Source organism: Myotis yumanensis, unplaced genomic scaffold, assembly GCF_028538775.1.
Source record: "Myotis yumanensis isolate MYYU_CA2020_CCGP unplaced genomic scaffold, mMyoYum1.0.hap1 SCAF_3, whole genome shotgun sequence".
NCBI lineage: Eukaryota > Metazoa > Chordata > Mammalia > Chiroptera > Vespertilionidae > Myotis > Myotis yumanensis.
This window is the reverse complement of record NW_027223754.1, coordinates 114,123,491-114,148,401: the sequence shown is the minus strand read 5'-3', so window position 1 is coordinate 114,148,401 and position 24,911 is coordinate 114,123,491. Positions and strand designations below refer to the sequence as shown.

General features: G+C 47.2%; 1 protein-coding gene across 3 annotated transcripts in view; it reads right to left on the bottom strand.

Moving 5' to 3' along the window:
* SLC7A1 (solute carrier family 7 member 1) overlaps nt 1-24,911 on the bottom strand; it is a 56,825-nt gene that overhangs the window by 15,815 nt on the left and 16,099 nt on the right. For all 3 annotated transcript variants that reach the window (XM_070409395.1, XM_070409398.1, XM_070409397.1), the window contains exons 2-5: nt 9,461-9,560; nt 6,332-6,715; nt 3,741-3,899; nt 1,607-1,781 (exon numbers count right to left, since the gene is read on the bottom strand). In XM_070409395.1, the coding sequence (XP_070265496.1) occupies nt 1,607-1,781; nt 3,741-3,899; nt 6,332-6,701 (704 nt within the window). In that variant the 5' untranslated portion in view covers nt 6,702-6,715; nt 9,461-9,560. The remainder of the gene's footprint in view (nt 1-1,606; nt 1,782-3,740; nt 3,900-6,331; nt 6,716-9,460; nt 9,561-24,911) is intronic.

Here is a 24,911-nt window from a genome sequence, read left to right as displayed (position 1 = left end):
TTTTTGATTTGGCTTTACTCCACCATAAGTGAACGGGCACCAAGAAATTTGGCATAAATGTGACTCAGGAATGTTTGGGAATATATATTAAAAGTCCTCATTTCTCTGTAATAGGATTTAGTCCCCAAAGACTAAAAGGCTCTTTTTATTTGAAGTATTAACCATATATTAGAGTTAGTGAAGTTTCGTGCACTTAATTCAATAGTTTCCTATTGGTGTCTGGTCATGAACTAGTCATACATCAATGCCTGCCCATTAATCAGGCAACTGGGCACCTAGCCCTTAACAACCAGCAACTAAGTTTGCATGTGACCACTCAGACCCCCAGTATCTCAGCCTCCCTTGCAGCTACATGCGGCTGGCTACTGGATTCTGCAGGGGAATGGGGGCAGAAGGAGCGTGTGTCTCCGGGATCTGTCCTTAAAAGCACTGGGAACACTCTGCTCCACACTTGCTCCCTTTCTGGGACAGCTGGATGATGCCAGCACCCACAGCCCAGCTCCAACCAGGTAGGTAAGGACAGCATCCTCAGAGATGACAGAACAACCAGGTGCGCCACGACCTGGGTCCCTGAAAGCCTATATACAGCCTCTCTGGCCGGCCAACTGAACTGCTCATTCTGGGACGTGAGACATCATTTTAAAGCTACCACAGTTTAGAAGAATCTCTATCTGAGCAGTTTAACCTTTAGCAGTAATTAAAATAGACTCATGGGCAAAATCACACTCCCTGTTCTCCATCCCAGGACCCTAAGTTTCACCTGAAAATCTAACAAAAAAGATACATTATGGCCCTGACCGGTTTGGCTCAGTGGATAGAGCCTCAGCCTGCGGACTGAAGGGTCCCAGGTTCGATTCCGTTCAAGGGCATGTACCTTGGTTGTGGGCACATCCCCAGTAGGGGATGATCGATGCTTCTCTCTCATCGATGTTTCTAACTCTCTATCCCTCTCCCTTCCTCTCTGTAAAAAAATCAGTAAAATAAAAAATTTAAAAAAAGATACATTATGATTATTTGGCTTTTGTGAGCCCACCTATCACCTGCCTCTAACCCTGAGTGCCCTGAGCCAGAGACAGGTCAGGGGGATGGGGCCACAGCTTTTCAGGGCTGATACAACCCAAGTCAAGTGTGAGAGAAAGAGATTATTAGAATCACAGTTTGATACTTTAGTAATTCTGAAAAACTTTGATAAAAGTTCCACATATTTCTTTTTCTGGGTTATTAAACATTTTGAAATAAAGTGGTATCACCATGGTATTGCAGAGAAAATCTTTTCTGATCAGAAAACTCAGAAGAAGGTCATGAAACAGAATAAGAGAAAAAAGGATTACTTAGTGAGTCTGACAGTGATCCTCAACTGTGTACATGATGGAATTAGAATGAAAACTCTGGTTATACCTTGTCATACCATGGTCTAGTTAAGGGGAATAAAATTTATTTTAAACCAATAAAACACCCTCAGCTATGTCACTACAAAAAAAAATTAATAAAATGTTCAAATTCAAATCACATTACTGCAAAAAAGACTCGTATGGTTCTAGCCAGTTCCATCCCCCATATACACCAACTGCCACATGCCGAGGGACGGGCAGAGGGAGCAACTCACTTGTTGGAGCACAGGAGACCAGAGTTGTTGTGCAAATACTCCTCCGTGAACTGCCAGTTTTTAAGCGATCCTTTCACAAAGCCTGACACCACGATGAAGCCCAGGACCAGAACGTTGACACAAGTGAATACTTTGTTGACCATAGCTGACTCTTTCACACCAACAGTTAAAAGTCCTGAAAATGTGCATACACAGGAAACATGGAGCATTAACCTTATACCAGGCAAATCCTTCCTGGGATGGGGACAGGAATGAGGGCGATGACTTAAGAAGAACTCACATGGCATCAAATTCTAAAGACTTCTGTGAGCCTCTGGGGATGGGGCTGAATTTGTGATCTTTCTAGAGGCAGTGATCAAGACGTTTAACAATGCTATGAGGACGCCATCCAGGGGGCACCAGGGCTGCAAAGATGGGGCATCAAGCCCCCCCAGGAGATGAAATGAGCGCCTCTCCCTGCACCCTCCCCCTCATTAAAGTATTTTATGAGAACCACCCTCAGGAGCAGGATTTTAGTTTCTCCAAGGAGACACTTTGCTCAGTTTCTTAGGAGAATGAGTTTTTCAGATCGGAAATTATTCAAATCGCCGTGTGGGTGTTAGCAACATCAGCAATGACAGTGTCTGTGGTTGTGGAACTGCCACCCCGTAAGCACTAGGCCACACTAGTTCTAGCTCGTAACTCACATTAAAAAACACACCAAGTGATAAAAATGCCCAGAAACCACATGACAACGCAGGACCACCTTGGGGTAAAGATGCCACCTGGTGAGTTCTGTGCAAACTGTCAGCAAGAAAAGAGGCATGAGAAAGTACCCAGTGAACACAACACAATTTATGATTTGAGATCGCCACTCTGCATTGTGTCTTTTATACAACCTATATATTAAAAGACCAGTCGCTATGATGCACACTGACCACCAGGGGGCAGACACTCAATGCAGGAGCTGCCCCCTGGTGGTCAGTGTGCTCCCACAGGGGGAGTGCAGCTCAGCCAGAAGCCGGGCTCACAGCTGGCAAGCATAGCAGCGGTGGCAGGAGCCTCTCCAGCCTCCACGGCAGCACTAAGGATGTCCGACTGACGGCTAAGCCCTCAGTTGAACATCCCCCAAGGGCTCCAGGACTGCGAGAGGGTCAGGCCGGGCTGAGGAACCCCCTCCCACACCCCAAGTGCACGAATTTCTTGTACTGGGCCTCTAATTCTACAATAAAAGAGGCTCACATAACAGACTGAATTCTGAAATGCAGACATTAGAAGAGAATAGAATGATTCATCACAGGGAAGACACCACACTCTGCTGTATCCTTCCTTTTGTGTCCCTCCCTCTCATGTTTATGAAAATCTGAGTAGTGAAAACTTAATTTCTGATACATGTTCCTACCACTGGACCAGAAATACTGCTGAGTCTGGCCTGTGCAAAATGATTTCAATTACATAGTGGGCGAAATTAGATGGGTTGTTTTTAAAAGCCATGCAAGGTTTTCTAACCACAAAAGAGAATTTATCTGCATTTCATCAACTTAATGTTTATGTCAGCAAAACCCCCACCTAGTGGCTGAAACACGGATACATGTAAGAAGAGGCTGCTATCAGCTATGGGCAAGCACTATCAGGCATTTTTAAATTCTGTATCCATAACTTTGTCATAAAACTTATTTGCTTAAAGGGTGTTTTGACCACCAGTAGGTGTAAAACCAACTGAGACGTCTCTGACACCCCAGATGCCTGTTAGTGTTCCAGACAGACCTCGTCCCTGTACCTCAACCTGGCTGATGAACACCAACATTCCTTCCCAAATGGTCATCACGGGGTCAACAGTGTATTCCTGAGTCACTTGCACAAAAAGCCTGAAGTACTAAAAAAATGTTACTCAATAGTCACATAAACACCTGAGGTTCTCTGTTAGCTAAATGACACACAACTCGGCAGCTATTAAATAGGCCAGCCCTACTGTGAATGTATCATAAGCCATTAAGACAAAAAAAGATGTCTGTATTAATTACAGAAAGAAAATGGGGGTGGAGGGGAGAAAGAGAAAAAGAAGAAAACCTGGTCTTTCTAGAGACCCCCAGTAGGAACCTGCCTTCTTGGACCCCTGCCTCAATCTGATGGCCCTCTCACTGTTTGGGTGTACCTGTTAAGATGAGAATTATGATCACAGCAAAGATGTCTGGGTTTGTGGCCAGCACTCCAGGGGCGTTCAGAGACATGTATGTCCGAGAGAACTCCCCAATGGGTTTGCCAATCAGCTCATCAAACGTTGCACTCCAGGCTCTTGCCACACTTGAAGTACCTGTCACAAAACAACACATATCAGAGGAACGTGAAAGAAAGCAATTAACTAAGTATTTGTCATTAAGCTGGATGTTTACAGCATCCGTGCGGGGTCTCAGATGGTGCATGGGACTCTGCAGCAGGCAGACCTCAGCATGCACACTCAGAAGAGGGTCAACCAGTGTTCACAGCGAAGTGAAAAGTTCAAGGAAGCTTCTAGGGCCTGGGGGGAAAAATGTATTTTCTGCCGCTGCCTAACACACGTGTATACATGTGTTTCAAATATATAACTACATGATTAATAAAAGTTTTATAGAACATGTTACCCTCAACATACATATAACCAAATTATTAGTAAAGAATTTACAAAACAATGTTACCCCTTGCTACCTGAGAGGCACTCGGAGAGTGTTTATTCAATTCTACCTGTTTTATTTCATTAAAAAAGAAACACTGATGGCAAGCCATGTAACTGATGGCTCAAGGTACTCCCAGGGCGCAGTGAGCAGTGTGCACCTTCTCGGAAGCTCCTTTTCCAAGACGCTCCTGGTGAACACTGCTCTCCCGGCAAGAGGAGACCAGGGCATCACACACGGCTGACTCTCACCTCTGCCACTCTGTGCCTGACCCTGGGCTCACAGCCACGGGTCCCCAAGCACCTGCTGGCAGACAAAGTTCTCTTCCTGCACCCCCGCCATGAGGAACGCAAATGGAGGCAGCACCCCCAATGCCAACAACAGCTGACTGTGCGCTCTCCTTCTCCCTCTCTCTCAATCTGAATAAAGTCCCTGCTTTCCTAGTGCTGTTCCCCAGGAAATATCGCTAAAATTCCAATAGTCACACATAGCATTTTCCTTTACTTTCTCAAAGGGGGCCTTGCTGGTGATTGCGGTCTGGATCACCCTCAGGAGTTTGCTTGCCAGGGTGACCTGCAGACTCAATTTTGCTATTTGGTTGCATGATAAGTATTTTCCCAACAACTCAAAAATTAAACCACATTTCTTTGTGCCGAGCAGCTCGCCTATTATGAAATCTGTCCATCAAGGCCACAACCCAGTAAAGAAACATGGTCTCCCATCTCCCCCAGAGGCAGGCTCACTGCTGATGGGGCTCCCGAACCCCACCCTGCTGGCTGAGAGGGGCTGCCTGGCCTCCCCCACCCCCAGCTCTGAGTCAGGGCTTTAAAACCCCATGTTGGCTGGAAAAACTGCCCTCCCCAGCAGCTAAGGGTGAGAAGTTCCTGCAGTGGCACATGACACATGCATGACCCCACACAGGCCAATGGCGCTGTGGCAAAGCATCATCATCTGTACTCTGGGACTATCAGGCCTCACGCTCTCCTGTGTCGTGCCCTGGTAAATCTTCTGGAAACACAACAGCCCATCTAAAATTGTTGCATTCGCACCGAGAGACCACAGCTTGTGTGAGCATTTGCACTTACAAGTTTCACTGTTATGAAATTTATTTTGGAAGTTGGAGGAGTAAGCCAGGTTGGTTCTGAGCAGACAGCGCAGGGCTGAAAGGGAAGGTAGCCTGGGTGTGTGGCAGTGGTGCCCCACACAGAGGCCACACACAGTACGGTGCATGATGTTCCCAGTACTCAGAGGCTCAACTTACCACATCTTACTGTCCTTTGATAATATTACAAAAAAGCCTGATAAAATATAAGTGGAATGTTTAATGGCTATTTGTATTTCTACTTCTGTGAACTGGCCATGCAAATCCTTTGGTTATTCTTTTATTCAGGTGTTTGTTTCAATACAATGGTATACAACCATGAGGAATGTTACTATGGAAAAATAGTTAACACTGTGAGGCATGTTTACTACCTATTGTTCTATGCAGAAAGAGAGATACTGTGCCAAAAATATGCATTTAAATTCACAAAAATATGAACAATGGTCAAATCCCTAGACAGTAAATTCTCATGAACAGAGACTGTATTTTTTCTTCATTGCATCCCTAATATCTAGCAAAATGCCGTGCACAGAGCAAGTGCTCAATAAATATTTGTTGAGAGAATGAATGAATGAGAGAATTACTACCTCCCAGTTCTCAGATTGGGTAATTTCTACTTTCTTCTTCAAGCTTTTCTATATCCCTCCATCTTCCTATGTCCATGATAACTTTACTCTAGTAGTCAAAATAAATTTCACTAAAAGAGACTAAATCCTTTTTAACTAATTAGAAACATCCCATGGTTCTATGCCTTCCATGTTAACAGGAACAACCTCCTTGCTGGCCGGGCTTGTCCCCTCGACACCCCAGCACACCCGACCATGAACACCAAGAGCAGCTGGAAGGCCAGTGGTGCCTCTGCCTTCCGTAAAAGGAAGAAGGAAAAAGGAGGACGGATAATGGTCAGGCAAGGAGGTTCTCCTCGGAAGAAACTAGACTTGGTCTATTTGGAGCAAAGTAGGGAAGTGGGAACGACAGAAGTGGACAACTCACCGATGATGTAGGAGAGGATGAGGTTCCACCCTGTGATGAAGGCCCAGAGCTCCCCAACGGTGACATAGCTGTAGAGATATGCCGAGCCGGTCTTGGGGACACGAGCACCAAACTCGCCGTAACAAAGGCCAGCCAGCACAGAGGCCAGCGCCGCGATCAGGAAGGAGATGACAATGGCAGGGCCCGAGTTCTCACGGGCCACAGCGCCGGCTAAGACGTACACGCCGGCCCCCAGCGTGCTGCCCACCCCCAGCGCCACCAGGTCAAAGGTGTTCAGGCAGCGGGACAGCCGGCTGTCCTCGCGGCTGCAGTCCACCACCTTCCGCCTCAGCATCTGCTGACCAAGGCTGAATAGCACCTTGCATCCCATTCTGCTGATCAAATCTGCAAAGAGAAAGAACAGGGTGTTTCGTCACTGCCACTCCTTTCACCCCCTCTAATCGCAACACGGACAGCAACCAGGTCCCTTATGATTTATGGCTAAAATGTCTTCAGTCTCAGAGTTCCCCAATCAGAACACTACCTAGGCCCTCCTGCCTGAGCCTGACCTGAGCGCACACCGGGGCCAGCCAGCAGCTGACTGTACCATTTGCTCTCTGAGCACCCACAGTTCTTTCAGTTCATAGGAAGAACCGTGTGTGGGCAGAAACTACCGAGTACGGGAAAATCACATGACAGAACTGAACCAAAAGTGTGGGGTCAGGAGGGGAGACTAAAACTACAAAAAAATGGTCCGGTTTAGAGTTGAAGCAGGGGGAGAAATGTGATGTGGGAGCCTGGACTCTTTAAAAGCCCCCGGGTCTCCATTTGTCTGAACCCAAGCAGCGAGGGGCACATTCACTCACCTCACACCTGTGCTTGATACAGCCAGTGTTTAAGGAAATGAAACCCACGGTCCTATGCCCGGAAGCAGTGTCAGGGCCGGGGGGCTGAAGGGTTATGAGGCTCCACGGAAGGAGTGTGGGACCAGGAGAAGGTTTAACTGTCTGTCGCAGAAGCTACTACTTTCATGGGGAAAAACAGTCCATTTCATAAAGTGAGGACAGAGGCATAAAGTCTGAAAATCCACCTGGGGATATCTCTGCATCTAGTCAGAAGCCTCAGTTATAAAGACACATAATGTTTTTCTAAAATGCTGTGCCTCCCCGCCCTGACACTGCTTCTAGGGATAGGACCGTGGGTTTCATTTCCTTAAACACTGGCTGTGTCAAGCACAGGTGTGAGCTGAGTGAATGTGCCCCTCGCTGCTTGGGTTCAGACAGATGTAGACCCCGGGGGGCTTTTAAAGAGTCCAGGCTCCCACATCACATTTCTCCTGAGGCAGATGGACTCCCGCTGCCCAGGGAGGACATGGGGGTGTGAGCAGGCCCCTGCTTCACCTGGTAACTCTGCACCTTTGCTTCTGACATTTACAAGGTGCAACAGCCTCAAAAATAAGGTGCTTACTTATAGCGGAAAACCCCCAGGAACTAGGAGCTGTGGGATCCCCTCCTCCTTCCTTCTACTGCAGGCAGCTGCTCGGAGATGCTGATGTGTGGCAAAGGGCACTGGCTAGAAACCCCACAAAGTTCCTCTGATGAAAGACGGTGTGGGCTGCTGATCCCTGATTACGTGAGCATTCTTAATATAGCAAAACACTCGGGAGGAAGGCTAAGAATGGCTCCCAAGGAATGTAAGAATGTGAGAGCAGGGTAAGTCAGGTGACATTCTTTATACATACACACACACCTGAAAAACAACCTCCATTTTTTTTGTGGTAAATAAAACAGTGATAATAATGAAGTCCCTGTGGTAAATAGTTTTTCTTAATCAAAGAATAACTGAAAAGAAAAAAAACTTTCAAGTATTTTTTAAATTATTTTTTTTCGACCTCACTTTAGGATATTTTTCCATTGATTTTTAGGGAAAGTAGAAAAAAAAGGGAAAGACAGAGAGAAACATCGATGTGAGAGAAACACATCTGCACCAGCCCGACCAGGGCCCAGGCCAGGGAGGAGCCTGCAACTGATATGCGTTCCCTTGACCGGAATTGAACCCGTGACCCTTCGGTCTGTAGGCCGATGCTCTATCCACTGAGAAAAACCAGCTAGGGCTTTCAAATATTTTAATAGAAAAACTTTTCCCCCTCACTACATCCTATGCCAAAACCAAATGCAAGAGTAAGATAAAACAGGAGCTACTCTAATTTAAAAAGAAATGGTACGCCAAGACCCACTAGCTAGCCTTGACCTCCCCAAACCCCACCACCCCCTCCTGGCTCCAATGCCCCCTCAGGACTCTAGGAACCCAAGAACCTGCATAAAACACACTATCTATAGCAGATCTTGATGGCACCTAAATCCCAGAACAAGCTGCAAAAGAATTCTTAAGTAAAAGAGTGAAAAATAGAAGAGGGAGAGAAATAGGAGCAAGAGTAAAAGTTTAGGAGTAGGAAAGAAACTGGAGCCTGCCACTACCTTGAGAAATGCAAAGTCCTCCAGAGTCAAAGGCAGAAACACAGCCCACTGTGTCATTGGCACACTGTGCACACCATCAGGGAGCAGCCAGCAGCCTCGGAGCATAGCATTCGCCGTCCACACCAGGAGCACACCCTGAGGATGAGGCCTTTGTGCAGAAGGCCTTACCATCTGTAGGTATTAAGAATTCTGTTGGCCCTGGCCAGTGTTGCTCAGTGGTTGAGCATCAATCCATGAACCAGGAAGTCACAGTTCAATTCCCGGTCAGGGCACAAGCCCAGGTTTTGGGCTCCATCCTGGGTAGGGGGCATGCAGGAGGCAGCTGATCGATGCTTCTCTCTCATCATTGATGTTGCTCTCTCTTCCTTCCCCCTCCTCTCTAAAGAAAAATATCCATTTTTAAAAATCTCTTTAAAAAAAGAGTTCTGTTTGAAAGAAATGTAGGAATTTAAGAAACCCACCACTGTGAAAAGGCAAACCTGTTTTCTGATGAGATGGAAGTACTAGGTGATCCTGAAAAAGCACAGAAGCTATAAATTTTAAAAGAACAACAACAGAGGGTTTTAGTTGTCAGTTCACTTAAAAAGTCAACAACCTACCAAAGGTCTAAGTTAATATATTCTAGCACATAAGTGACGACCATCTTGCTGGGGTGCTAATGGGCAGACTATACCTGGAATATGATGCGAGGACTTGTCACCTTGTCACCCAACAATCACCTGGGTCTTGGAGCAAGGATGTTTCAGTAGGGATGAGCTGGGGGCTTCAGGCTCCTGAGAAGCAAAGAAGAGACATTAGACACAATCTCTTTGGCCCCAGAATCTCCATGCCGGTGGCTGTTACAAGAGGAATGATTCCATTTGGCTCAGTACCAGGAAGGACTCCTAGCTGTAATGCAAACTAAGATTGGATGAGAGCGGGGAGGTCACGTCACAGGGAGTGGGCAGACACGGGGTGAAGCACCACCAGGCAGGGCATCAATGGGGGAATTCAGAAGATAGGAAACCGACAAGATGGCCTTGAACCCAGGCATGCTACCACATCACCTGTATAAATGGAAGATCATATTTTAAACTAGAGGGCCAGTGCATGAATTCGTGCACCAGTGGGGTCCCTCGGCGTGGCCTGTGGGGATTAGGCCGAAACCGGCAGTCCAATGCTGCCTGCCACTCCTGCTCATCCCGGCCCCGCTGCACTGGCTGCAGGCTCATGCCCAGTCAGTCCCGACTGGGAGAGGCTCACGCCGCTGCAGCCGCATTTGCCAGCTGTAAGCCCTGCATCTGGCACCTGTCCGTCAGCTCAGTGGTGCTTACCACCAGGGAGCAGCTCCTGCATTGAGTGTCTGCCCCCTGGTGGTCAGTGAATGTCATAGTGACCAGTCATTCGGTCGTTCGATCGCTTAGGCTTTTACGTCTATCTATATAAAACCCTAATATGTAAATCGACTGAACAGCGAAATGACTAGTCACTATGACGTGCACTGACCACCAGGAGGCAGACGCTCAACGCAGGAGCTGCCCCCAGCCCGCAGGCCCCGAATGGTGGCCGCGGCAAGGCCCGAGCAGGTGGCGCCAGGCCAGCCAAGACAGGTGTAAGTGGGGACCCCGCGATCACCCCAAGGGTTACCCCGCAGAGGGAGGTGGCTGGCAGTGGCGGCAGGGGGCAGGGCCGGTGAGCGGGTGGTGCCATGCCAAGGCAGGTGCAAGCAGGGACCCAATCACCCCGCCAGTCGCCCCACAGGTCAGCCCTGATCGTCGGCCAGGCCTAGGGACCCTACCCGTACACGAATTTCATGCACTGGGCCTCTAGTACATAGATAAGGATGCTATCAAAGCATCCTCCACACAGTCTGTTTCCACAAATCTAGGGCATGTGAGACAGAGCACTGAGGCCCTTGCTAGGGACCACAGAGGGGAGTGAACCCTCTCCTGACACTGGCACTGAGAACCAAGGTCAGTGGGGGCAGAAAACCTTAGCTGGTTCCCTCAGGAAACAGTCACACTCCAATCTGTATAGTCAACCATTTCATGAGGGAGCTCTCTTCTACCAGCTGACACGTGGGCACTGAGCAGACACCCAGACAGGCCACAGATTGTTCTAAATGTAGCATGTGCACTGCTGACGTGCCTGGTGGAGTGGCCTGCAATCCCAGAAAGAATGAGGTGGGTGACTGGAGGGGCCACTGTCTGGATGCAGCGAGGTCCGACTTCCCTGAGGGCATGTTAGGAAGAACCTTCCAGATGAGTGGCACAGAAAGTTCTCTGCTTTCTCAATCTTATCATTTCTACTTTGCACGTACACACTCACTCGGAGCTGGGGAGGTTTCATCAGGCTTCCTGAAGATGACCTGCACCGCATGTGAACCCCGAGATGGTGATCACTATGTCAAATGCAATGAAGACTCAATCAACAGCTAGTTTTAACACCTCAACAGCAGTGAACCGGCTTTCCAGCAATCCCAACCAACACAGCCATGCACTTCATTACATGTTGATTTCATTCTTTTCCACTTTCTATTTTGAAAATGTCCAACACGATAGAAAAGTTAGATGAACATTTACACTCTTCATCTGCATTTACCAATATTTAACATTTGCCATATCTTTGTAGAAATATATGCTTTTGTCGTGAACCATTTGCAAGTGAGCTATAACAGCGAATGGTAAATCCCAAGAAAGACAGTCCTACATAACGATGACATCATTATCACAACAAAGAAACTCAACATTCACTTAAAGATAGCCCCAAATCATCAATATTTTGCTATTTCTTGATGCTCTACCATGTGCCAAGTACCACAAGGGCACTGAGAAAAACAAGGATGAATAAGGCTCAGGCTCACAGTCCAACAGAGGAGACTGACAGGCACCCTACTGTGCGACTGCGCCCAGGTGCTGATTCATACCTGAGGCTCCGTCTTGGTAGAAGAGACCAGAGTTGGCCCCACCAAGAGCCTTCTGGAAAGGCTTTTGCAATGAGGTGATGTTTAGAGAGGACGACTTTACCCATCATAAGGGCGGGGAGGGGGCCTAAATGTAAAACTGTGGAGGCTTGAGTGTGACAGCCAGAATAATGGTCCCAAAGACCAAATCCTAACTTCAGGAACCTGTGACTATTTTAGGCTCCATAACAAGGGGAATTAAAATTGCGGAAAAAAGGGGGAAAAAATCAGCTGAATTTGAGATGGGAAGATTTTCCTGGGTGTCCTCAAGTAATCACCAGGGTCCTTAAAAGGTGGAAAAGCAAGTGGGAGAGTCCAGTGTCACAGGGATGCCATGTCGGATAGACTCCATCCACCACTGTCAGGGGGCATGAGCCAAGGAGGGCAGGCAGCTCCTACAAGCTGGCAGAGACCAGGGACAGATTCTCTCAAGAGCCTTAAAGAAGCGGATCCCTGCCAACGCCCTGATCTGAGCCCAGTGAGACCTATTTCAAACTTCTGACCTCCAGAACTGTAAGGTAATAAATATGCGATGTTTTAAGCTACACCAAAAAAATGTATATATATGTGGAAACAAGCCTGGAAACTGCCCAAGTGCTGGGGCCGGGATGAAGTCGTCAAAGTCCATATGATGAAGTCAAGAAAACTGCGCTTTATTCTTGGGGGAACGGAGGGGCAGCCAAGAGCCACGACTGGATCTGTACTTTAAGAAGAAAACTCTGGAGTGAAAGTAGAATCTGGGGGGCAAACAATTGGTAATCTTTGTTGTCAATGATAAAATTGGAGCTTTCAAGCAAACACACACAAAAATCAGAACTTTGGAAAATTTGCATCCATCACCAAGATCACAACAGCTTCCCAAATTTTCAGAAAAATATTATGTGATGAAATGTGTCAACCTGTCAGATCTGCATAGCTCAACTGTGCAGTAATGCAGTAAAACAGACCATACCCAGGTGACAGGTAACTCATATGGCAGAACAGGCCCGTGTAGCTTACAGCACAAAAGCTCACTGATGCGGTTTCAGATTCCACAGTGGAACCCACCACTGCCTGTGAGTTTTCATGTAGTATCAAGAGACAATAACCACAATTATCTAGAAAGGCTACTAAAGTACTCCTCCTTCCCAAGAATTCTCTGAGGCCATCTTTACATACTTCATCTAAAACAATACATCAACACTGACGGATGCACAGCAGACATCAGAACCCGGTTGCCTTCTATTAAGCTAAACAGTAAAGAAACGTGTAAATATGTAAGACAACACTCCTATTAAATTCCATTGTTTTAGAAAATAGTTATTTTTATTACAATGTTATTCATGTTAAGATAAGAGGTTTTATTGATGTCATTTTTGAGTGGATTAATACATGAATATTAGTGATGTGATAAATATTGATACATATAACTCATCTAAGCCAAAGCTCTGGGAAGCCCTCAATAGTCTACAAGAATGAGGAGGCTTTGAGACCAAACAGTTTGAGAACCGCTGCTTGCTGGGCTGCCCAGTGATGTGAGCACAGCCAAGCCTCGCACCCACTCAAGTCAGGAAAGCAGCGGGACTTCCTTCAGGCTCGCTGAAGCAGCCTGGGGGTGACCCCTGCTCTATTCACAGTCCTGGCCTGGAAGCACCTCACCCTCATTTGACAAGTCTCAAAGAAAGAGAGGCTGTACGTTAATGTGGGTGAACTCACCAGGATCCGTGAGACCAAACGCCTGGCAAATGAATTCATTAGCACTGCCTTTCTTCAATCCAAGAATGTTCAACCAATTAATTCCATTTTTTCAGATTTGAAGATTCACTTGCTAAAGTCAGCAATGAGAATGCTACACACACCTCATGCCTAAAGCATTCAATGTCATTTATTTCTTAAATACAGCCAGCAGCATTCCAATATCACACCTGTTTCAAGGAGCACACAGAAACTGTCAAGGTGTGATCCTGACACTATGTGACACCGTCACACAGGCGGGAGATATGTACCTAAAATAACGGGAAAACATCCACAAATGGTCTTCCACTGAACAATGTATAAGCCAAAGGCATCAGATCTTTCCATTCAGGCAAAAGCAATTTTTTTTGTTTTATTAAATATAATGCCCAACGTTTTGCTAACTTAAATATGTGCTTTGCCTGTGAGGTTTATCCTGTTCTTCATGCCGCATGCCTGAGTGCCTGCCACACACAGTTCCAGAAACCAGGTATGCAGCAGTGAAACTAACGAGACCAAAATACCTGTTTTCATGGTGTTTACACTCTATTACTGGGAACACCGTTTCAAAAAATAAGAATGGGTGAATTATTAAGTGGAGGTAGCACACTTCTGGTCCCCTAATGCAATTCCATTAAATAATTAGAAATAAGATGAGGCCCAATGACATAACCAATGCTCTATCCCACGAGAAGGCAAGACATCAGCATTACTGTCAGGAATGAAGCTACAATAGGAAGCACAGTTCAAGGCAGTCAGGGGATTTCTAAGTTCACTGACTCCAAACAAGAACTGTGGCAGAACAGAGCTCCTTTGGGATGGCCAAGGTCCCACAGCCAAAGGGAGAAATAAGCAAGGTGTCAGAGTTCTGAAAGGAGGGATTTATAGTTTGTAAAAGCAAACCATAATTACATTTTTTCTCTGGCATACTAGTAAATAGTTTTGCCATTTTAGCCTGAGCTCGTTTGTTAAAAGGGAACGTGGGCTGCGAGGCTGGAACGCACTGTGCGGAGCTGACTGCGCTGGCTTCCTCTTCAAGGAAAGAGGCAGGTGACAGTCCAGACTGGAGCCCACAATGTCCCCTGAACCATGAGGCCTCCAGGCACCAAAGGATCCAGACAGTGCTCAGACATTCCACTTTCTTCCCCTCTTTTTATGAGCCTGCAATATGGGTACTGTGAGGGTGGTGACTCCAAAATGGTTTTCTGGGCCACAGGAACTTAATAGTGACTCCCCTGTCCCTTAGCCTACCAGTCTTGAAACTCTGAACTCTGAATTTATACAAAAAATCACCAAACTCTTGTTAACTAGCAAGGGGCAGGCTGGGATGGTACCAGAAACCAAAATACTTTTACATATCATGTTCCACTACACTGCCATCTTACCCACACTTCCTGACTTCCGTAGCTCTATGACCGCACAGTACATTCCCACTTACCAGTCTCTCAGTTATATGTATCTTTGCCTGATGACAGAGGTTTCTATAGCTGTTGCTAATGGTTCCCAGGCAAACTCACAAAGGGACTCTAGTGTCTACTTGAAAACATGAGTGTCCCACCTCTCCTCTCAATTGCCAATGTCCACCCTAATTCCACCTGTACTGGGACCCACACCAGTTTCTGTCTACTCCCTAAGGCAGTAATAACATTTAAACAGAAAAGCTGTTTGAAAGATCACACAATCTAGACAGACACTGTGGTCCTACAATGCTTATCAGGGAGAAAAAATTACAAACTCAACAGGAAATGTGCTCAAGGAAATAGCCAAATGTTCCTCCTACCCCCAACTCTTCAATAATTAAAATTACTCCAGCCCAGCCCAGCCTGGCCAGTATTCTCAATGGTTAGAGCATCTGCCCAAGCCTTGAAGGGTCTCGGATTTGATTCCCAGTCAAGGGCGCGTAGCTGGGTTGCAGGTTTGATCCCTGGGTCAGTTGGGGGCATGTTCAGGAGACAACCAGTCAGTTTGTCTCTCATCCATGTTTCTCTCCCTCTCTCTTTCTCTCCCCCTTCCTTCCCTTCCACTCTCTATAAAACAGGATTTAAAAATTTTTATTAAAAAGAAAAATGACTCCAGCCCTAACCGGTTTGGCTCAGTGGATAGAGCGTCAGCCTGCGGTCTTAAGGGTCCCAGGTTCGATTCCGGCCAAGGGCATATACCTTGGTTGCGGGCACATACCCAGTAGGGAGTGTGCAGGAGGCAGCTGATCGATGTTTCTCTCTCATCGATGTTTCTAACTCTCTATCCCTCTCCCTTCCTCTCTGTAAAAAATCAATAAAATATATTAAAAAAAAAAAAAAAAAAAAAAGAAAAATGACTCCAGTATCAAGGAAAGGACCACTGGCCTCACAACCTGGTGATTCATCCTTCCTCTGAGATGTGAAATGCTCCTCTGAAGGCCCAGGATCCTTGGCTGTGTACTGCGACAGGCCAGTGCAGGCCATTCCTCCCATCAGCACAGATCTCCTGGGGAAGGCCCACTAGGGGAGGCCAAGTCAGAGGCTGCAGGACAGGTTTTTAGCTGGGGGTAACTTAAGCCCTAAGGAACAGTTAGCAATGTCTGGAGACATATTTGGTTGTCAGCTGTGACAACCAGGAATGCTGCTGACCGTCTTACAGGGCATGGCCAGGAATGCTGCTGACCGTCTTACAGGGCATGGCACAGCCCCACACCAAGAATGATGGCCACCGAGGTGGAGGAAGCCTGCCTTCTGTATGGAGCTGTGTGGGCTGCAAAGTGCTCTACTAATATGTTTTTAAGTGAACTGGCTTAAAAATTATTGTTAAATCATGTTTTATTTTTAAAAAACCAACAGTACAAATGATGTTTGCAAATGAGTATGTATTCATCATAAAAACTGTGTTACCACATCCCTGGAGAACCCTCGATGTCCCCAAAACAGGATTGAGAATAACTGAGAGGCAAGCAGATGAAAAAATAAGAGATTAAAAGATGCAGTGTGAACGACAAGCATCACCTACTCATCCGGGTTCTCATTTCTAAGAGTGGCTCGGGTATCTTGCAGAACTGCCTGAGATTCACTCCTCTGCATATAACTCGAAGATGATGACAAGGTTAGAGAGGCGACTGCCAGGTGGGGCTTCCGGTGAGGCGAAGGAGCTGACCTGTGCTAAGTGTCTGTGCTGTGCTGAGCCTCCAGAGAGGATCCCTCACCCCCCGTTCACAGATGAGGTGTGGGAGCTCAGAGCAGGTAAGCAACTCAACTTTGATATTAAGGCTCCACTGCCACCTTATAAAAAATTCCTCTTATGAAAACCCGCTGTTTGGGTGTTTAAGAGTGAAGGACAACTCTGCGCTGTGGCTCTGAAGGAGCACAAAGATGAGGCAGCGTCCAGAGACCAGAATGGTAGCTTCCTTCCCAGAAAGGCTCTGCCTACCAGTGAGTGTGAACCTCTTTGTTTTTTAAAACCTGAGAATTTGAAAAACAAAATCACAGGTTCTAAGAGTTGGAAGGGACTGACAAGTCATCTAATGCAGAGATCCTCTCCGACTATGAAAGGCAAAAATGATGAGGGCAGAAAAATAGTGGGGAAAGAGGAAGGGAGGACTGGTGCTGGGGGAGGGCAGGTATGGAAGAACAGGCTGCTTTTCCATTCCATCCTTGCCTCCCCACTCTTTAAATGCTGTCACCAACTATGCTCAGAATCCTTACTCTGGTCCTGCTATAATAAACACATGCCTAAGCCAGACATGGCCCCAATAATAACAATAATTCTATCCTATATAATAAAAGCCTAATATGCAAATTGTCCCCTTGGGCAGTCATTGCACCAGGGGGCAATGCAGAACATGGAGGGCATCGGAGACGCAGCGCTGGCAGCAGGCTACAGTGGAGGCTCTCCCAGCCCCGATGGGCCCCGACAGAGTGGGACTGCAACGGGATGGTGGAGGTGAGCGGGCGGTGCCAGGCCAAGGCGGGTGTGAGCAGGGGCCCGATCGCCCCTCCGATCACCCTGCAGATGGCTGCCGCCTGGCTCCCAGGCACTGGGGGAGCCAGGCTGGGGGCCCGGCCCTGATCGATTGCCCTGCAGACAGCGACCAGCAGCCAGCAGGCCCTGATCGCCTGATCAGGGCCAGGCCCCAGGCTGGGATGGGGAACTGAGGTGGGTAGCAGCAACCAACCTCCCACAGCGCCAGGGTGGGGAGCTGCGACCTCTCACCAGTTACCTGGGGGCGGGGGGTGACAGGGATGGAGGTGCAGTGAGAATGCAGGGTGTCCACTGAGCTTGCTCTCACTCCGTCTGCTACCCTCCCCCGGAACACCAGGGCTCCTGCTCCAGGAAAGTCCCCATGCTCAGGTGCCGGGTGCCTGAGAGGAGCCTGCCCTGCACCTGCACAGCCTCTTCCGGGTGAGCCAGGCCGCAGCCGCCAAGACCGACCGCAGGGGCCAGTTGGGCTCCCTGTGGGTTCGTGCAGGAGCCAGTCGGCGAGGCCGGCTGGGAGAGAGCACACTGCCCACCTGGCTTCCGTGTGGCACCACTGGGCAGCCCAGAGGCCCACGCTGCGCCCCGGCCCGCGGCGTCAGGCTGCACTCACCACATCTCCGCGTGCGGACTTGGGTGCTGTGACTCAGGTGGAGGGGGATGTGCAGGGCCCGGGGTCCAGAAGGTAGCTGGGACCTGCCCTTCCACACCAGATGCTTGTGCTTCGATCGCCAGCCAGGCCTAGGGACCGCACCCATGCACGAATTTCATGCACCAGGCCTCTAGTAATAACAATAACAATGATAATGATGGCTAACATTTATATTAAGTGCCTACTATGTACCAGGGCCCTCTTGTAAGGCACTGAGTGTCATGTCATTTAACACTCAATCTGGCCCCTTGAAGCTTATACAGCTTTTACACCAGCTCACGTATGAAAAACCAGCTGTTTAAAGCAGAATCTTGGTTCAGACCTCCGCATGACTAACTCGAGATCCACCCTTATGCTCCATGATTTTTAATAGGACTGAGAGTCCATGTACCTACAATCAGTCCCCTAGGGCAATGGGCCGTAATGTCATTACAGTAAAACTTTAATTAGACACAGGGACCATCCTCCCACTTAAAAAACAGGTTCTGAAGACAACTTTGGTTCTTATCCCTGATGAAAGCCACTGAATTTATACTTTCGATGGATGATCTTTATGGTATGTAAATTACCATTAATGAAGCTGTGGAAAGAAGAGGGGAGGGGAGGAGCACTTTGTCTACATACTTTCATTCTGCTTCAAGTCAAACTCTCCCGCCTACCCCCAAAACCAACCATTAGAGCTCTGGCTGAGGGGGAAAGAAGATGTCCACTCCAGCTGCACAGCAGCTATTCTGTGGGAGACCCATTTCGAGTTGAGTTTCAGGAACATGAAACTGGCTCCTGGTACTGCCATATCTCCGGTTCCAGTGTGAACATAAACTCCAGTTTTAATTCACAGCTTAAATATTCCATGGCAACAGGACATAGAATAATAAAATTGAGGAAGGCTGCAGCATTGGCTGGTTTAGACAAGCACAGGGGATGGGGAGAGGGGACCCCTCTCACTCTGTGTACACATGGTCCAGGATCTCAGAGAAAAAGGGACAGCTTTCATAGGTAATCAGAAGGCACACGATCACAGGCAGTAACAAATTTAACGAAGTATCTTAGCTCCAACACAGTATTTTCTAAGACCAGGAAGGTACACATACAGTGAGGCAGGGGAAAAAAACGTGTCCCGCTAGGGAAGTGGGATGTACAGGAGACACATTTGGGAATGCTTCCTGCACTGAAGGTCTGGAATGCTCAGGAGGCTTGGAGACAACCCTTTGTCCGCCCAGGCACACCTGACAGGTGAGTTCATGCTACTCTCCTGGGCACTGACAAGCTCTTGTACAACTTCCTGCAGGCAGGTGTTAGCCTGCTCCGTCCTCCCAATGGACGTGTCCCAGGGTGCGGCTGCTCTGAAGCAGCCTTAGATGTGGCCAGGAGCTGCCAAGGGCAGCCAGGTTCAGAGGAGCCTGCCTGCACCAGCCCATTGATTACCAAAGGGAATAAGCAAGCACTTGCAAGCTTTGGGTTCTGAGTTTCTGTGCTTTGAGAGCCTTAATTTGTTCTCCTGGGGCTAAAGCACTTGGCTGTGTCACTGCAATTCTACATATGAACACAGTCAGGGAAATGCAATGTGCAGGCAGTGATTTATGATGCAAAGGGCTCCCCACAGGAGACTATTCTCTCCCAGGGAAGGAGGCACAGGCGGCATGGCACCACACACACCTGCCATTTAGCAGTAGGGACCTGATTTAAAGATGGCTCTGTCCTCCCATTTTTTTCTGCTAAACTCACACAAGATTTCTTCTTGAGAACATTTTCACCTGCATGAAATGGTCCCAACAGGCTACATCCTATATAATAAAAGCCTAATATGCAAATTGTCCCCTGGGCGGTTGACAGGGAGACTGGAAGTTCAACTGCTTGCTATGACGTGCGCTGACCACCAGGGGGAGGTGTGGAACATGGCCGGCGTCAGCAACACTGTGCTGGCAGTGGGCTGCAGTGGAGGTGCTGCTGGCCCTGATGAGAGCAGGACTGTGGCGAATGGTGGAGCAGGTGAGCAGGCAGTGCCAGGCTGAGGTGGGTACAAACGGTGGCCCAATCGTCCCGCAGATCACCCTGCAGACAGCGACCAGCGGTGGCAGCGGCAGGGCGCAGAGTTCCCAGGTGCTGAGGGAGCCAGGCAGGGAGGCCCAGCCCTGATCGATCGCCCTGCAGGCGTGATGGTGGAGCAGGTGAGGGGGCAGTGCCAGGCCAAGGCAGGGTGCCCTGAGGGGCCCGTGCACAAATTCATGCACTGGGCCTCTAGTATGAAATATGAAATAATCAAGGGACACCAGTGTTGGTAAGAAGGGATTGATTACAAGATGACCTAGTACATTCCAAATCAGCCTATTTGCATACCGCTTTCATGAGTTTTTGTTGTATCCAGGCAGCATGCATACAGTTATTCCTAATGCTGTTCCTTAAAGGCACCCGCCTTTCAATGATTTAAATTTTCTTTCGGAAAACCTTGTATTACTCTCATAAATGGAGCACCAAAGTGATCTGAGACCAGATATGAACCAGCCCCATCACACAAATAAGAGGCCTTCTGTTTTCTGCAGGGACCCTATGGCCAGAGCCTTATGGGCAGTGAGTTCTGGACATTTCCAGTACATATTTTTTCTAATATGCATTTGCACTTATACTATTAAGATGAACATGTTTGTGCATGCCCTAAAATCATCTGTCACACAACACACTTAGGGAAACAAAATATCTAGTCCACAAGGTGTCAAACTATGGCACTTGGCCCATTTTTGTACTGACCACAAATTAAGAATGGTTTTTATTGTTTGTTTTTTTTAAAAAAGGAGGAAGAGGAAGAGGAGGAATAGACCAATTATTCGACAGAGACTACATGTGGCCCAAAAAGCTTAATATATTTTCTCTCGCCCTTCTCATGATCTAATCTACGCTTTTATTTTACCATGGAAGTCCAAATACTCTGAATGACTTAGACAAACTTGCTCCAAGTAATTGAAGAAATTTTACCAAAAAAGCCATCAGCTTAAATGCTTTCAAAATGGGCCTCTGTCCGATCACTTCGACTACACATTAAGAACTGAGGCTTATTTGAAACAACCCAAAATGTGGGGCTGCACATGTAGCTGGTCTTTGTCCTCCGAGGCCTGAAATGACATCCCATTTGCCCCAGGGCCACTCTCCACCCTTTTCCACTAGGGCTCCTGGCAATTTGGGCACTGGCAGGAGAGGGAGGGGGATGGCCTCCTTGATGGAAGCTGTGGTCACCAACTCTCTTCTGCACCCTCCAGGCCTAGGGTTCTAGGGTTGCTCAGGGTCTGCTGTCACACCCACAGGCTTCTTAAACAGCAGCTTTATTAACTCACCTCAGACTACCTACTCTGAGGACACCATCTGCTCCCTGCAGGGGCCCTAATGGCGAAGCCTTATGGGCAGCGACCTGTGGATGTCCATGACTGCTGATGTCACCTGAGGAATGCTGGCCGTCCAGGCCACTGCCAAGTACTATGCCTCAATTATATACTCACACAGCTGGATGGGGCTTTCAGCCATCTAGTGGCTCGCCCTCCTCCCTCTACAGTGAGTTACACAGACCTCCCCTAGAATAAAAAATGCCGGACAGATTCTAGTGACCAGTTACAACAACACACTGCATTATAACAACACAATCCTCAATGTAATATAGTAAAATCTGCACAGCTGTATGTTGCAGACACTGATAAGTTTTCCACATGCACAGAAAACCAACAGTCAATCCTCACTTTATAAATGAGAAGACTGAGCCTCAGACAATCTCAATGATGCTCATCAGGGCTCTACGTGGCTAATGTGGCCTCATCCCAAAGCCGCTTCACTGGGCCAGTTCCCCCCAGGACCCACCTCTGCGGCTAAGCCCAACCGTGAACACAGCAAGGCCTCCAGCTAGACAGACATCGCAGTCAACATCACACAAATTCAGTCCAACGAGATAAAAGTCTTCTGACCTTTCCATGCATGGAGAAGAATGCCACGGTTCAGGGCACCTGGGTGGGAAGGCCTGCCCACTCGCATCAAGCTACGTTATTGAGTTTGTTGAACTAAGTGCTCCCTGAGTGAAACATTTTTTTCATGTGGCTCATTTTGCATCTGCTCACTGATCTGAGGAGGAGTCAGGAGACTTGCCTGCCCCTGGCTGTGCGATCTTGGGCAAGTCACTCTAGTTCTGTTTCAGTCTTACCATCTGAAAATGAGTAATTCATGTACACCTCTCCACCCCATCCCTACCTGTTCCCCATGGTGAAGAGGCTAAAATCTCAGGTAAAACTGGATTCAAAATATGATCGGCAAGTTACTTAATGAGCTTCCTTTCCCCTCTATAAGATGAGGATAATGGTAGTAATAGCTACTTCAGAGTTTGAGAAGGTTCAAATGAATAAATATATGCAATGCACATAGAGTTCCTAGTACACAGTATGTGCTGTATGCTTGCTGCTATTATTACTATTGTTACTACAGTTGTTTGTTCATCTATAAGAAATCTTATTAATAACCAACTCATAAAGTGCTATGGAGATTAAGCAGGAACTCTAAATAAGTAGATTTTTATATTATATGATGGTGTTCTGTAACTGACAAATGACTATACAAATATAGAGCTTAAAATATAAAAATAAGCTTATTGTTTAATTTATTTCCATCTGTACTAACTCAGGTGGGCAATTTGAGGGCAACTGCCTAGAAATGCTTAAACTGAGTTAAAACTATTAAGAAATATAAGTAATAAATATAAACAATGAAATTAATAATGACCAAGTTTTTAACCAGACTCTTATTTGTGAATATTTAACTATTGCCGTTTCTGTAGAGCTAACGACCATAGTCCTCTGAGGGGGGTGTCGGGGCCTGACAGCAACCACAGCCTGGATCACAGCATTTCCTTTCATGCCAGGAGCTGTTCACTGATGTGTCTCCTTTAGAAAGAAGCGGTCACACACTGCGGGCTGTGGGTCACTCCCCTGGCGACACCACCCCACCCAGAGGCCTTGGCATATGTTGACTCTCAATCCCAAAAGTGGAATTTTACCTTGCATTTCGTCACAGGGGCAGCTTCTCCCACTTATTCTACTCTGAACTCAACAGAAAAAGACTGCCCAGCCATCTGGACACTCACAAAGCCCAGTTATTTGTTTTGCCAAACTGTGTATACATTGAATGAAAATGTTTGTTCTCCGTGTCCCACTTTCCATCTCTAAAAACAAATGATTAAAGAAGAATTTCAAGGACATTTCTTTCCGCTCGTCCCCTCCAAACCCGTTTACTAAGTATCCTCATTTCCTGCCTTTTAACTTGCATTTCTGCCCGGGAATCATCCACTCTTCTTTGTTGATCTTTACGTGTATAATGTTGCTTCACAACCCTTCTTCAAAGGAAAGGTCAAAGTGCGAGGCACAGACACCAAAGGTAGGTGGGAAAGGCGCCAGAGCTGGACCACCTGACCCAATGCCGATCACACTCCCACCCAGAGAAGCCCAATCTACCGGAGTCCCAGGATCCTTCATCCAAGAGTTGTGTACTGAGCGTCCACTGCACACACACAGTTAGGAACTGCCAGCGACAGAAAAAGCGAGGTGGTCCCTGCCCTACAGGGGCTTGTAGTTTAACAAGGGAGAAAGGACAGACACAAAAACATAGAAAAATATACAAAAATAGGGGAGAAAGAACATAAACAACAACAAAAAGGGACATGTCCAAACACGAAGGACTTCAGAAAGATGGAGGTTTGGGGAGCTGTAAATAAAAGTAGAGAATCTGGCCAGCAAAGAGGAAATATTTCAGAGACGACGGGGTGAGGACTGATGACAGACCATAAGATTGCCTACGTAAACAGAGAGGCAACTGTGAGCAGGTTTAGCCTAACTGTAGGACCTTAGTTTTCCAGGGGACGAAGGTGGGTAGGCAGAGACTGGCACTCTCTCTAGTTGGCTTCATCATAAAGGAATGGGGTTCTCAGCCAACTGCTTGCACCTTCACAGTATCTACAGAGGATCCGCCAAAAGGCAGCCCTTGGGTAACTCGGTACTAGCACCTCACGCATCCAACCATAACTATAACTGCTGAATGAATGAATACAAGGACAAATGCTACACTTCCTGGAGAGCCTTGCTTTGAAATCTTATATAGCAATACCGTCTCAGGTGTATCTTCACATTCCACGGCACTCACCGCAGTCACAAAAGCTGTCTGCCTTTTTACCAGTTTGCCAGCTACTGACTTGCAGCAGGAATCACCAGTGCCTGTGTGGGGCCTCCAGCAAGCATGTGAACAGAACATCTGCCATCCCTCCCAATGAAGCACCTGGTCCGATTCCCTCCCAGCGAAGCACATAGTCCACACAGTCGGATGCAATTTGAGAAGAAAGGCTACCACCTCCCAAACTGAAGCCAAGCCAGTTCAGATACATTTTTCCAAGCCCCTTTGTGTAACAGTTGCAACTGTTCTTTAGTCATGGGAGCACTTACACAAACATCTAAGAATACCACGATCTTCTTATTTATACATAAAAGTATTATTCAACCCTGCGCCAATTTCCCTTGATCTGTGCTGGAAGAAATCCCAGGGACGCCTTATCAAAACAATAAACTTCAAAAAAAAGATGACGACCTATATTTTCAAAAATACAGCACTGTATCCTGCCTCTAACTTAGGATAAATCCCCAGTATATTTTGAATTTTTATAAAGAAAACTAGACTTGCTTTGCCAATGTCAACTTTCCATGCTGCTAAAAGTCCCCAAATTTAGAATCTGCAAACAGATCACAGATAGCCAACATAAAAGCTGAATTGAGCTTTTGGATCTACTATATGCACAAATTTACAAACTTGGCCCAAAGGAATGTATTTCTGTCCTCATGGAGGGACACTGGTGCCAGCACT